The 15,063-nt window shown below is 38.4% G+C and overlaps 1 protein-coding gene across 3 annotated transcripts in view; it reads right to left on the minus strand.

The window, feature by feature from the left end:
- The window catches only part of tho2 (THO complex subunit 2-like protein), a 109,658-nt gene that overhangs the window by 59,942 nt on the left and 34,653 nt on the right, over positions 1 to 15,063 (minus strand). For all 3 annotated transcript variants that reach the window (XM_053793556.2, XM_053793554.2, XM_053793553.2), the window contains exons 16-23: positions 11,694 to 11,834; positions 10,721 to 10,834; positions 10,184 to 10,303; positions 9,659 to 9,786; positions 5,464 to 5,527; positions 5,039 to 5,290; positions 2,482 to 2,613; positions 809 to 1,039 (exon numbers count right to left, since the gene is read on the minus strand). In XM_053793556.2, coding sequence (XP_053649531.1) covers positions 809 to 1,039; positions 2,482 to 2,613; positions 5,039 to 5,290; positions 5,464 to 5,527; positions 9,659 to 9,786; positions 10,184 to 10,303; positions 10,721 to 10,834; positions 11,694 to 11,834 — 1,182 coding nt within the window. The remainder of the gene's footprint in view (positions 1 to 808; positions 1,040 to 2,481; positions 2,614 to 5,038; positions 5,291 to 5,463; positions 5,528 to 9,658; positions 9,787 to 10,183; positions 10,304 to 10,720; positions 10,835 to 11,693; positions 11,835 to 15,063) is intronic.

The raw sequence follows: 15,063 nt of genomic DNA on the forward strand, positions 1-15,063 counted from the left end.
ACACATTTGTGAACATGTATTAGACCGACCAGTTGGATGCATTTTGGATGAGTGATGTAATTTGTGTACTCTGCAAAAATCAAACATTTCCGATCCTTTGAGCTTAATTTCAAGCTACTTTCATTCCTGAAACCAATCAAAATCATCTCTATTTCTGTAATATATCTTCCATTAAATGAGACCTAGAAACCAAGAATACACCCATAAAAACAAATATGAAAATACACCACAAAATCATTGTTTTAAATCAAAACATGGTCTCAGTTTTTTTTTCTCATTATGAACTGCGTGTTGCAGGATTCTTTTAATATGGTGCACACTTACAGCATAGACTCCAGGTATACTACAGGTACTGAAGTAGACCCATTCTTTCACATCAAGGCCCGAATTTACTGCTCATAGCTCATTTGAGAGAGCTGAGCTCATCACATAGAACAACGGGACTGACCTGGGCTTCAAAGCTGTAGTACAACGGGACTCACCCCGAAAGGATTAAGTCTGGAATTTGTTCATGCTTTCAGTTGTGTTGAAAGCTGAGCTTATGATCTATGATTGTGATGGTCATACTTTTATTCTGGATAATAAACTTCAGTACTACTTCTTCACAGCTGTTGCATTTATGGCTTGGAATACAAATGCTTGTGAATATCTTGAAAGAACAGACATTCAAGAATAACATCCAAATTATTATTACATGGGAATTTCTTCTATATGATCTGATGTATAGGTTGACACATTCGTACTGTACTCCATTTCTATTTCTAAGTCTAGGCATTTAATAAATTATAAGTACTTGTGGAACACCTACCTTCACGATCTTACTTTCTGTCATCTCTGCTGTAGGTTTTGATTCACCACCTGATGGTGCACTGGTGTTTTCTTGCGTTCCATTAACAACCTTAGCTTCCTGAGGACGTTTAGGTACTATGTGGAATTCCGTTTCAGGCATGATATTGGGTTTGATGGCTTTTAATCTGCCCGAGTAGCTGTTGGCCAGAACATAAAGATCATTTCGATGATTACGTTCTGCCAGTTTAACCTAAAATTGAGATACTCTGTTAAAAACTGAATAAATTGCAAAATACAAATACACTCCACTTAGGAGACTGAAACTTATGACAACATTTCATGTGACTGGTTAATGGTTCAAGCTGGACTGAAACATCATCACAAGTTTCAGTCCCCTAAGTGCGAATTATTCATGTATTGTTCCAGCCACGGTACTGTGACTTTTTATTCTTTAATAAACTGCAAACATTATATAGTACATTTATTATATGGTAAGACCTCCCATAAAGTGACCCTAAATAGCTTTTTAATAGCTATATACCATGGAAAGCATATAAATCTATAGGGGAAGGAAGGCGGGGTAGGGGTCGTCCTCGAAAGGGTTGGAGAGAGGGGGTAAAGGAGGTTTTGTGGGTAAGGGGCTTGGACTTCCAGCAAGCGTGCATGAGCGTGTTAGATAGGAGTGAATGGAGACGAATGGTACTTGGGACCTGACGATCTGTTGGAGTGTGAGCAGGGTAATATTTAGTGAAGGGATTCAGGGAAACCGGTTATTTTCATATAGTCGGACTTGAGTCCTGGAAATGGGAAGTACAATGCCTGCACTTTAAAGGAGGGGTTTGGGATATTGGCAGTTTGGAGGGATATGTTGTGTATCTTTATATGTGTATGCTTCTAGACTGTTGTATCCTGAGCACCTCTGCAAAAACAGTGATAATGTGCGAGTGTGGTGAAAGTGTTGAATGATGATGAAAGTATTTTCTTTTTGGGGATTTTCTTTCTTTTTTGGGTCACCCTGCCTCGGTGGGAGACGGCCGACTTTTTTATAAAAAAAAAAAAAAAAAAAAAAAAATACCATAACACTACAAAACCCTTAATATCACTCTGTAAATCTAAAAAAAATCAATGTGAGTAATTTGTTAGTAACCTGTGAAGATTTTCATAATCGGCTTGCCCAGTAGGGCCACATCAACCCTGTCTGCATACTTCCAATTCAACAAGCAACATCAACTGTAATGTAAGATAAAATTTATAATTTTTTGCTATTTATATTTAAAAAAAGGTGTCTGGAATGTCACCCCATTTTTCCCGTACGTTCTTTACTGTATAGATAGCTATTTTACTGAAGACAGCAATTTTCAGGCACATGAGGGGGAATTACTACATACACAATACAAGTTCATCTCATATGAATAAAGCACTATCTAGGCAGAGAATCTACATGATGATAATATCGCCCAACAAGGTTTCCTAAGACTAAGCAAAACTTTGTTTAATATATTACTTACCTTTTGTGGTTTTTCACATATTCTTGCGTATCTTATGCTAGTGAAATTTCTCCTCACCAATGCGTAAGGTGGAACTCATTCATTAAAAAGACTTCCTAACCTGGGATCAAGAAAGTGCTAGAAACACTGGTGTACAGCTAACTGCACAAAATCTTTACTCTTAAAAAAAAAAAAAATTCTTTACCTTTTCTATTCTCTTCTCAATGACTGCAGCAAGGTTGCTAATAGCAGGAAAACGCTGAATGATTCCTTGAAGAATAAGGATTGCATTGCGAATCTGAATGTAGTCACCACTTTCAAGACATGTTACCAAAGCCTGGAAAATTAGAATTAACTGTACAGTATATGACAGCCTTAATGTTATAATTAAGTTTCTATAAATTACCTTTAACCCTTTCGAGATGGGTCCTGTAGTACAACGGCTTTGAACCACAGGTTGGTCCCGTAGTTTTAAGCCATGAGTTCAGCTCAGATAAGTCGTGAGCAGTAAGCTGGGCCTAGGTATGAGAAAATGTGTCTATGTAGTAAGTGTGCACCATATAAAAAAAAAGTCCTGCAGCACACAGTGCACACTGGGGAAAAAACTGTGACCTTGTTTTTGGTTTAAAACAACTTTGCAGTGTTTTTCGTATGGTTTTTAGGTTGTATTCTCTGTTTCTTAGTATTATTTGATAGAATGGAAGATATATTACAGAAACAGACAACATGAAATACACATGGTTTCAGGACAGAGAGTAACACGAAATTGGGCTCAAAGTAGCAGAATGTTTGATTTGTTATTGATATTTCAAAGTACACAAATTACATCATTCGTCCAATATGCATCCAACTGGTCAGTTTAATATGCATTCACGAATGTGCTGACATTATTTGTACAGTTATTACAATAACGCAGTATTCTGCATAACAGTAAGTCTTCTATTTTTTGTGTGAATAAAAATTCAAAATGGAAAGCAAGCATAACAGTATATGAGAGACCTGAAGACGTGACTAATGAACAGAGGAAATGTTGTTTTAGTGCCAGGAATGTCTACACTGTTTATTCTGGACCCTATTTTTAAATTAACATTTTAGTGTGTAAATACTGCCGACTGCTAACTTTGCACGAGCATAATTCTGTAAATTTTCCATCAAATTTCATACTTTTGGTTTCATTACCTTCGGAGAAAGGTTCTCTATCATTTCATAAGGATTTTTTTTTTTTAAATTCTCCGACCCTGAGAGTAAGTTTTAGATAAAGGGTTCCAACCCTAAAAAGGTTAATGAAGTTTGGTATGAACATTAAATACAAAGCTATTGAGGAATCTATGGAAAGAAGAAATCTGTCACTGCATGTAAAATAAGAAATGTATCTGTACATGGTACCAATACATTTATTTGAGTGTGAAGCATGAACTTTGTACTATTTTGAAACGAGGAGGAGGTTGGAGGCAGTTCTAAAGTCATCTGAGAATATTATGCCTAAAATAATGAAAAATTAAGACAGTGTGGTGGGAAGAAAGTTGTAATTCAAAGAGTGGAAAAAGGTTGTTTAAAAATTGTGTTCATTTAAAAAATGGAGCAAAATAGGGTGATATAGAATATATAAACCTAGGGATAAATATAATGAGATGTACAGGATATCCAAGAAAGGGTTGGAATTAAGGAATGAGCTCAGTTTTAAAAAGGAAGGGGCTAAGCACTCAGCAGGTATGTGAGAGCAATTTAAATCAAAGTGGAAACAATTGTTTATTGGGATTTAACACACCTGGAGTGTGAGCAAGGTAGCAATGCAATGTTGCAATGCTTAGTTTATTATCAGCTCGACTTTTAAGAACTACTAAAGTTATCCCAATTCTCCCATCCAAGAAAGAGAGGGTGTTCAGAAAGTACTCTTATGTTCTTCCCTGTTGTGGATACACAGGAAATATGTGTGTTAGAGAGATGAACCACAGTGGTGTGAAGATGAGACAGTCAAGTTGTGGGGAAGCAAACCAAGGAGAGGTGAGACTGTGTCCTATGATGGAGACCTCCAAAGTGCTCTACACAGAGGAAGTACATTTTCTAACTGTAAGTGATTATGTATACCAGTGTATATATATACTGTGAATCCTTTGCTCTCATTAGTATGGAGCTCACTTGTAAAACTTTCCCTACAGTATTATATTATTCCCTTTCATTGACTCTTAAGTGGTAAAGCAACTAGTAATTGTATATTCTCCATGCCTCCACTATTAGTGTAATAAATAACTGTATTTTCTGTATTCCCATATACCTATGGGAATACAGAGAATACAATTATGGTACCTTACTTTTGCCCTGTGATTTGATATATGATGTACTGATATTTGAGTAATTAGGTTGTGCTTAAGTGGTGATATGTACTCTATCAAGGGGTGAAGTAGTAGTTTACATCCACTGGTAGTGTAAACTTTTCAATAAATTATCTGCTGGGAAAATACAGGGCTCTTCTCCTCTCGTCAAGTATGACAGCTTCTATAAAGAGATTTGGTTAAATCCATTAATCAGAATCTACTTCTGGAGGAGCAAGTATAATGCCTACACTCTGGAGGATGGGGGAGAATACTGCAGATCAGAGAGTCTGTCAGGTGAATTGTGATGTCCTGTCAGGTGAATTGTGATGTCCATGCACTTCTGGAAAGACAGCTAGGGAATATGTGCCAGTGAAAATTAATCTCAGTGAAAGTAAAATCAAGCGCCTCCAACTGTATTACTGTACTATCTGTTAAGTCTTGGCTCACCTTTGTTATTTTATAGTGCCACTTGTGAACAACATGGCGGTAATTCTCGTAGTCTACATAATCATTTGCTTCTTGCCGTGATACACGGTATTTAGTGACAAATCCAGGGTAGTTTGCGCACTCTTTCTCATAATTAGTTTGTGATGCATGCCAGTGCATAACAGTTTCCAAAGTGCCCAGAAGGAATCTTGCATACCTATGAGCTTCTTGTTCCGTGCAGGAGGCAACAGTGTATGTTATATCACAGTACATCTGAAATATACACCAATACCTTGAGTGGGCTCAAGCTGATTAAAATTTATCTATTGAGCTGGGTTTTTTAATCTGTCCAAAAAATTCACATTATTCTGCTATAACCTTGTTGTACTTAGCTAACACTACAATACAGGTCAATGCCTGCAGCAGAAAACACAAGGTACACTCACCCGATCATAGCATATGAGTGTAGAAAAATTTGGTGTTTTAAGGTTATGTAACATCTTGACAAACCTGCAGATAAAGGTGACAATTAGCTTATCAGTTCTCAGTCTAACTACATAGGTACACAAAATTAGATAATGCAGTTGTATATTTACAAACATATTTTAAACATTGATAATAGAAGACAGGACTATCTACTTACAGTAGGCTTTCTCCCTTTTGTTGCTTGCTATGGCTGCTTCTTCTCTGTAGTATCACTCAAGGTTACCTCATATTATAAACTCCAGGTAATACTGTTTATAAGAGTTGTTTGCCTATACAAACGAACCCAATACTACTTCCTGTTTCTTTGTTATCCACTTGCAACAACACAGGAATTTCATAGAATGTATTATAAAAAAAAGTGGTTTTATACCGATTTGCCAATATCAATTACCAAGGTTTGTACCATTATAAAAAGTGGATGCAACTCTCATTGGTGCTTACTTCTCTAGAACTTCTACTTGCTTTTGTCTTCCTATTTCCAACTACATCACTTCCCTAATAGAATGTCATTTATCATTAATGCTGAAATTCTGGATAACATAGTCATCAACAAGTCAACTTCTCCAGCTGCATCACTAACTTAAGGACAGAAACATTTAGCACTTTAAGGACAATATTAAACAAAATACAAGCACTGACAGTTGGGCAGATATGATGTGGGGATGATCTCAAGCTCTTGGTTCTGCCTCTTAAATTTCAATCAACATGACTGGGCCTTGTATCTATTTTTGAATCTCCTTAGAGCTTGCCTTCACTGCACCATTCCTTACCTCATTCCACTTTATTACCACTTGCTGTACACTGGAAAATATTTCCTAAGATCTCTGTGGCTACATGCGGGATATCAGATATATCTTGCTTACCTAGGTCACACTACACATACTACATACTACATATGTTGTGTGTCTTTATATGTGTATGCTTCTGGACTGTTGTATTCTGAGCACCTCTGCAAAAACAGTGATAATGTGCGAGTGTGGTGAAAGTGTTGAATGATGATGAAAGTATTTTCTTTTTGGGGATTTTCTTTCTTTTTTTTTGGGTCACCCTGCCTCGGTGGGAAACGGCCGACTTGTTGAAAAAAAAAAAAAAAAAAATATATGTATATCCATCTGAGTTTTCTATTTTCTTAACAGATCTTGCTCTTCTTTATTTCCTCTTATCTCCATGGGTGAGTGGAACAAAATTCTTCCTCCGTAAGCCATGTGTGTTGTAAGAGGCAACTAAAATGCTGGGAGCAAGGGACTAACCCCTTCTCCTGTATAAATTACTAAATTTAAAAAGAAAATCTTCCGTTTTTCTTTTTAGGTCACGCTGCCTTGGTGGGATACAGCCAGCTATAAAAAAAAAAATTCTCTGTGGCTCCTATGGGTTTTGTAATTTCCAATCATGTCCCATTGTAAAGAGTTTATCTCTGTCTATCCTATCAATGCCCATTAGTATTTCATGTCATAATCATTTTCTCCCTTGTTCTTTACTCCTCCAGTGAGATAAAGTCTTACTGGTTCATTGTTTCTTCTAAGCTCAATCCCATTAGCTCAATTTTTTTTTTTTTTTATTATCACACCGGCCGATTCCCACCAAGGCAGGGTGGCCCGAAAAAGAAAAACTTTCACCATCATTCACTCCATCACTGTCTTGCCAGAAGGGTGCTTTACACTACAGTTTTTAAACTGCAACATTAACACCCCTCCTTCAGAGTGCAGGCACTGTACTTCCCATCTCCAGGACTCAAGTCCGGCCTGCCGGTTTCCCTGAATCCCTTCATAAATGTTACTTTGCTCACACTCCAACAGCACGTCAAGTATTAAAAACCATTTGTCTCCATTCACTCCTATCAAACACGCTCACGCATGCCTGCTGGAAGTCCAAGCCCCTCGCACACAAAACCTCCTTTACCCCCTCCCTCCAACCCTTCCTAGGCCGACCCCTACCCCGCCTTCCTTCCACTACAGACTGATACACTCTTGAAGTCATTCTGTTTCGCTCCATTCTCTCTACATGTCCGAACCACCTCAACAACCCTTCCTCAGCCCTCTGGACAACAGTTTTGGTAATCCCGCACCTCCTCCTAACTTCCAAACTACGAATTCTCTGCATTATATTCACACCACACATTGCCCTCAGACATGACATCTCCACTGCCTCCAGCCTTCTCCTCGCTGCAACATTCATCACCCACGCTTCACACCCATATAAGAGCGTTGGTAAAACTATACTCTCATACATTCCCCTCTTTGCCTCCAAGGACAAAGTTCTTTGTCTCCACAGACTCCTAAGTGCACCACTCACTCTTTTTCCCTCATCAATTCTATGATTCACCTCATCTTTCATAGACCCATCCGCTGACACGTCCACTCCCAAATATCTGAATACGTTCACCTCCTCCATACTCTCTCCCTCCAATCTGATATTCAATCTTTCATCACCTAATCTTTTTGTTATCCTCATAACCTTACTCTTTCCTGTATTCACCTTTAATTTTCTTCTTTTGCACACCCTACCAAATTCATCCACCAATCTCTGCAACTTCTCTTCAGAATCTCCCAAGAGCACAGTGTCATCGGCAAAGAGCAGCTGTGACAACTCCCACTTTGTGTGTGATTCTTTATCTTTTAACTCCACGCCTCTTGCCAAGACCCTCGCATTTACTTCTCTTACAACCCCATCTATAAATAGCTCAAGCAAGTCTTAATTCTCTAGTTTGCAACCCTCTCCCAGATTTCACTGTTTTACTAGATGAGGAGGCAAGGCCTCATTTCAGTCTCCCAGCTACCTAACTTTGCTGACATCTTTCCCATCTTGAGATAAAATTAAATAAAATTTTTTAAATAATTTTTTTTTTTTAACACACTGGCCAATTCCCACCAAGGCAGGGTGGCCCGAAAAAGAAAACCTTTCACCATCATTCACTCCATCACTGTCTTGCCAGAGGGGTGCTTTACACTACAGTTTATAAAACTGCAACATTAACACCCCTCCTTCAGAGTGCAGGCACTGTATGTACTTCTTATCTCCAGGACTCAAGTCCGGCCTGCCAGTTTCCCTGAATCCCTTCATAAATGTTACTTTGCTCACACTCCAACAGCACATCAAGTATTAAAAACCATTTGTCTCCATTCACTCCTATCAAACACGCTCACACATGCTTGCTGGAAATCCAAGCCCCTCGCACACAAAACCTCCTTTACCCCCTCCCTCCAACCTTTCCTAGGCCGACCCCTACCCCGCCTTCCTTCCACTACAGACTGATACACTCTTGAAGTAATTCTGTTTCGTTCCATTCTCTCTACATGTCCGAACCACCTCAACAACCCTTCCTCAGCCCTCTGGACACGTATACCAAAAATTGAGTCAGTATACAGTAATAGCAAAACCTACTTAATTCAGTTAAAAGTAATGCACTACCATATGTAACACCAAGGAATAGGTTATCGAATTTGACAATAAACCAGAACAGTAACAAAACAATGACCAAAATCGACATCCCCAACAAAAGTTTCATCTTAATTACTTGTGAAAACTATCACCAGGGGGCTACAAAACCAAGTCTACATGTTATATAACATTATCCTAAAGAATACTTAAAGACTACATTGTATATGTACTAAATTTGCAATTATCGTTAACCATTCCTGAGATATCCATAAAATAGAAAAACGTGAAACTCTTAGTTCTATCAAAACAACTTCTGCACCTGCAAAAATGATCTAAAATACCAACTGACCTCTAGGTGGGTACCCACACAACTACAACAGAAAACTCTACATTATGACTATACATATGTGCTTCATGTTCAAAGTATATCAGCAAAAAGTGTTTTAATATCCTAACAGTGACAAAAAATGTAATTACAGCAGTTAGGAGTTAAAAAAAAAAATCCATAGGGAGGACCTGCTTGAGTTATCCTATTTTGAAAACAAGAAATTGAATGTTCTATCAATTACACTCACCTGGAATAGTTTTTATTTCATAATTATGTATTTTACTATTAGAGGAGTATTCATGTCTTGATATCTAAGATCAAAAGATGTGACTGGCATATAATAATAATTTGCAAAAAATTTAATATGAGCTCACTAACATTAAAAGAGAATGCTGTTTATTCCTTGAAAATGAACAGTATTATTAATGATATGAAGCAAATCAACTCACTTAGCGCAGTATATAGCATCAAGAGCAGTGAAGGTGCATCGTGGGAAGAGACACAGCTGAAGGAAAGCAGTCACTGTGTCATTCTTTGGAGAGCGTGCAGCACGTAACATGAACCATCGGTCCTTTTCCTGTCATTGATGACATAACATTAAAATCATTTAGGTTAGTATTTTTTAAAAATGTATACACGAACATACATAATTATTTTCTAATATTATATTACAGTCATTAATGCATTTACATCATGCAGAAATTCAGTGATGAAGCTTAATCCTTACAAGAGCATAAGAAAGAAGGAACACTGCAACAGGCCTACTGACCCATGCAGAGCAGGTCTATGTCCCCCCCCTCAGATTACCCCAATGATCCCCTTATTTGATATACAATAAATTAGTGTTACCACGTATCAGTTGATATGGTATCAATTAAAAAATTTATGATCTTCAAATGCCACAGGTACATATCCTCACAGAAAAAGGGAGTTTAACAATAATGACATTCAGATAGCAATAATGTATAATTTACCTGTTGTAGTCTAGCATGAACACGCTCCACATGTTCCTTCTGGCGCTTTTCCTCCTCTTGAAGTTTTTCTTTCAATGCAAGCAAACGATCTGTTTCCTTCTTTCGCTTATTTCCTGAGGGCTAAAGCAAAAATTTTTAAATTAACAGTGAACAACAAAAATTTGTTTTCTAAATGCACTCTTAAGAAATTACTGCACTCATTTTGAGTCCTGGAAATGGGAAGTACAATGCCTGCACTTTAAAGGAGGGGTTTGGGATATTGGCAGTTTGGAGGGATATGTTGTGTATCTTTATACGTATATGCTTCTAAACTGTTGTATTCTGAGCACCTCTGCAAAAGCAGTGATAATGTGTGAGTGTGGTGAAAGTGTTGAATGATGATGAAAGTATTTTCTTTTTGGGGATTTTCTTTCTTTTTTGGGTCACCCTGCCTCGGTGGGAGACGACCGACTTGTTGAAAAAAAAAAAAAAAAAAAAAAAAAAATTTGAGAATGTGAGAAATATAGGTAAAAGTAAATATGATAAATTCAGGCTTACATTTGGATCAATTTTCTTAATTTCCTTATCATACATATGCAGAGGCACTTCCAGGTCGGACATCGTAAGTGTCCAGAAAGTCAGGAAGAATGATGGGTCCATGTCCTCCCACACCTATGGACAAAATTAAGACACTGTAGCACAATCTGGGCAGAAATCTATTCAGGCATCAACCACTGACACTATTCCCAAATTCCCTCGTTCACTGATTAGTGAAGCTAACACTAAACCTTTCCTCGCTCCATTTATAAGTGCATTAAGTCCGGTATACCTTTGATATAATGCACTAATATGCCAGAATTCTCTGAGTGGCTGTTAAAGCAGAATAACATTACAAAGGTGGAGAAAACAAAAACAAAAGTACTCTACTGTATGCCTACAGAACTCTACACACAATTTATAGATACACTACAATAAACTTACATGGTCATAGAAATCAAGTCTTAGCTCCTGGTTCCACCTCTTAATTTGGTGCTTACTAGTTTCACTCCCTCCTAGCCTTGTGTGCCCTATCATACCTACTTTTAAAACTGTTTATAGAGTCTGCCTAAATTACATCTACATCAAGATAATTCTATTTTTCTAACTACCCTTAGACTAAAGAAATACTTCCTACCATCTTTGTGACTCATCTTTATCATTCAATTCTAGGTGTGCCCACAAGCACCTATTGCCTTCCCTCCCAGAGAGGAACAAGCTATTTGAAAGGTGGGACTCAGGGACACAGATCAAAGTTAAAGACACAGGGATGTTACAAAATATTTCTTCAGTTTCAGAGGCTAAGTGCACTATTTAACATGCATTGTTCTTATGTCTTCTATACTTGAGAAAGCCCTCAATGGGCGAAACATAAATAAACGCTCTCCCGCACTTAGTGCTCTCTTACCAAGCAAATTTTCTGGTGTATACCTTTGTTGTTGCTATCACACATTTCTACATAAGTAAAGTGAACAGAAGAGAGACAGGCACTTACTTTAATGCTGAAGTGGGGTCTAATGCTGGAAACAATGGGCACAAACACTTCATTGCATGCTTCTATATAACGCAGCTTCTTCTGTTCCAGTGTCAACTTCTTCTCACCCTTGTCCTGCCGTCTTAGTTCATCATATTTTGACTGCAGTGTAAGACAATGCTTTAATTTTCAAAATTAACTAGTAAAATGGTATGAAGAGTATTGCACACATATTAATAATGTTCTGTAGCTATTAACTAACATTCTATAAATTCACCATCTGACAAATGCATGTATCAATTAATTTTCTAGCTCCCATACTTTTTTGATCATCTATGTTCTTAGGCCTTTAGTACCCTAGTTTCTCTTTCTACTAGCTTACAATAATACAGTAGGTCCCTGCTTTACGGCATTCCGCTAACACGGTGATTTCAAATTATGACCTGGGAGTGATCATGTCGGAGGATCTCACCTTCAAGGACCATAACATTGTATCAATCGCATCTGCTAGAAAAATGACAGGATAGATAATGAGAACCTTCAAAACTAGGGAGGCCAAGCCCATGATGACACTCTTCAGGTCACTTGTTCTATCTAGGCTGGAATATTGCTGCACACTAACAGCACCTTTCAAGGCAGGTGAAATTGCCGACCTAGAAAATGTACAGAGAACTTTCATGGCGCGCATAACAGAGATAAAACACCTCAATTACTGGGAGCGCTTGAGGTTCCTAAACCTGTATTCCCTGGAACGCAGGAGGGAGAGATACATGATTATATACACCTGGAAAATCCTAGAGGGACTAGTACCGAACTTGCACACGAAAATCACTCACTACGAAAGCAAAAGACTTGGCAGACGATGCACCATCCCCCCAATGAAAAGCAGGGGTGTCACTAGCACGTTAAGAGACCATACAATAAGTGTCAGGGGCCCGAGACTGTTCAACTGCCTCCCAGCACACATAAGGGGGATTACCAACAGACCCCTGGCAGTCTTCAAGCTGGCACTGGACAAGCACCTAAAGTCAGTTCCTGATCATCCGGGCTGTGGCTCGTACGTTGGTTTGCGTGCAGCCAGCAGCAACAGCCTGGTTGATCAGGCTCTGATCCACCAGGAGGCCTGGTCACAGACCGGGCCGCGGGGGCGTTGACCCCCGGAACTCTCTCCAGGTAAACTCCAGGTATGACCAAAAATTTGCTATACAGCAACCTGTCTTTCTAATACAACGCCCGCCACCCGGTTTGTTGACATTCTCTGTGAGCACATCTCTCTGTCTGGAAACTTTCCAAAATTTAAAGTGTTTTAAAGTTACTGCATATTTTATGTGTGTTCTGATAATAATATTTGTGTACCTGTACTTAAATATACTTACACACTGTGCTGGCATGCAGGTACACATTAAAATCACTAAGTGTGTCCCTCTAGTCTTAACACCATAGTAATACTAATAGTACATAATAATAATCACTCTTGAGCACATTAAATGTCTTATTTTATGTTAATACATGTATAGACATTTTCATTAATCAATCTATGACATTTCCTTAAAAATTATGTAAGAAACACGTTACATAGCATATAAACATGCTATGTTTATGTGCTATGGACGTGTGGTAGCTGGGCAGAGGGAAAACATTACATAATACAGTGGTACCCCAGGTTTCAAACTTTCTTCATTCTAGAAGGCTGTTCGAGTGCTGTTACTGAATGAATTTGTTCCCATGAGGAATAATGTAAATTAGATTAGTCTGTTTCTGACCTCCAAAAATATACTTACAAAAGCACTTACAATAATACACTTACATAATTGGTCGAGTTGGGAGCAGTTTGAAACTCGAGGTACCACTGTACTAATAGTATGTAATAATAATCACTATTGGGCACATTAAATGTCTTATTTTACATTAACATAGATTTTTTTTTTTTCAACAAGTCGGCTGTCTCCCACCGAGGCAGGGTGACCCAAAAAGACAGAAAATCCCCAAAAAGAAAATACTTTCATCATCATTCAACACTTTCACCTCACTCACACATAATCACTGTTTTTGCAGAGGTGCTCAGAACACAACAGTTTAGAAGCATATACGTATAAAGATACACAAAATATCCCTCCAAACTGCTAATATCCCAAAACCCCTCCTTTAGAGTGCAGGCATTGTACTTCCCATTTCCAGGACTCAAGTCCGGCTATATAAAAATAACCGGTTTCCCTGAATCCCTTCACTAAATATTACCCTGCTCACACTCCAACAGATCGTCAGGTCCCAAATACCATTCGTCTCCATTCACTCCTATCGAACACGCTCTTGCACGCCTGCTGGAAGTCCAAGCCCCTCCCCCACAAAACCTCCCTTACCCCTTCCTTCCAACCTTTTCAAGGACGACCCCTACCCCGCCTTCCTTCCCCTACAGATTTATATGCTCTCCATGTCATTCTACTTTGATCCATTCTCTCTAAATGACTAACCACCTCAACAACCCCTCTTCAGCCCTCTGACTTATACTTTTATTAACTCCACACCTTCTTCTAATTTCCACACTCCGAATTTTCTGCATAATATTTACACCACACATTGCCCTTAAACAGGACATCTCCACTGCCTCCAACCGCCTCCTCGCTGCTGCATTCACAACCCAAGCTTCACACCCATATAAGAGTGTTGGTACTACTATACTTTCATACATTCCCTTCTTTGCCTCCATAGATAACGTTTTTTGACTCCACATATACCTCAACGCACCACTCACCTTTTTTCCTTCATCAATTCTATGATTAACCTCATCCTTCATAAATCCATCCGCCGACACGTCAACTCCCAAGTATCTGAAAACATTCACTTCTTCCATACTCCTCCTCCCCAATTTGATATCCAATTTTTCTTTATCTAAATCATTTGATACCCTCATCACTTTACTCTTTTCTATGTTCACTTTCAACTTTCTACCTTTACACACACTCCCAAACTCATCCACTAACCTTTGCAATTTTTCTTTAGAATCTCCCATAAGCACAGTACCATCAGCAAAAAGTAACTGTGTCAATTCCCATTTTGTATTTGATTCCCCATAATTTAATCCCACCCCTCTCCCAAACACCCTAGCATTTACTTCTTTTACTACCCCATCTATAAATATATTAAACAACCATGGTGACATTATACATCCCTGTCTAAGACCTACTTTTACCGGGAAGTATTCTCCCTCTCTTCTACACACCCTAACCTGAGCCTCACTATCCTCATAAAAACTCTTAACAGCATTTAGTACCTTACCACCTATTCCATATACTTGCAACATCTGCCACATTGCTTCCCTATCCACTCTATCATATGCTTTTTCTAAATCCATAAATGCAATAAAAACTTCCCTACCTTTATATAAATACTG

This window comes from Cherax quadricarinatus, chromosome 71, assembly GCF_038502225.1.
Source record: "Cherax quadricarinatus isolate ZL_2023a chromosome 71, ASM3850222v1, whole genome shotgun sequence".
NCBI lineage: Eukaryota > Metazoa > Arthropoda > Malacostraca > Decapoda > Parastacidae > Cherax > Cherax quadricarinatus.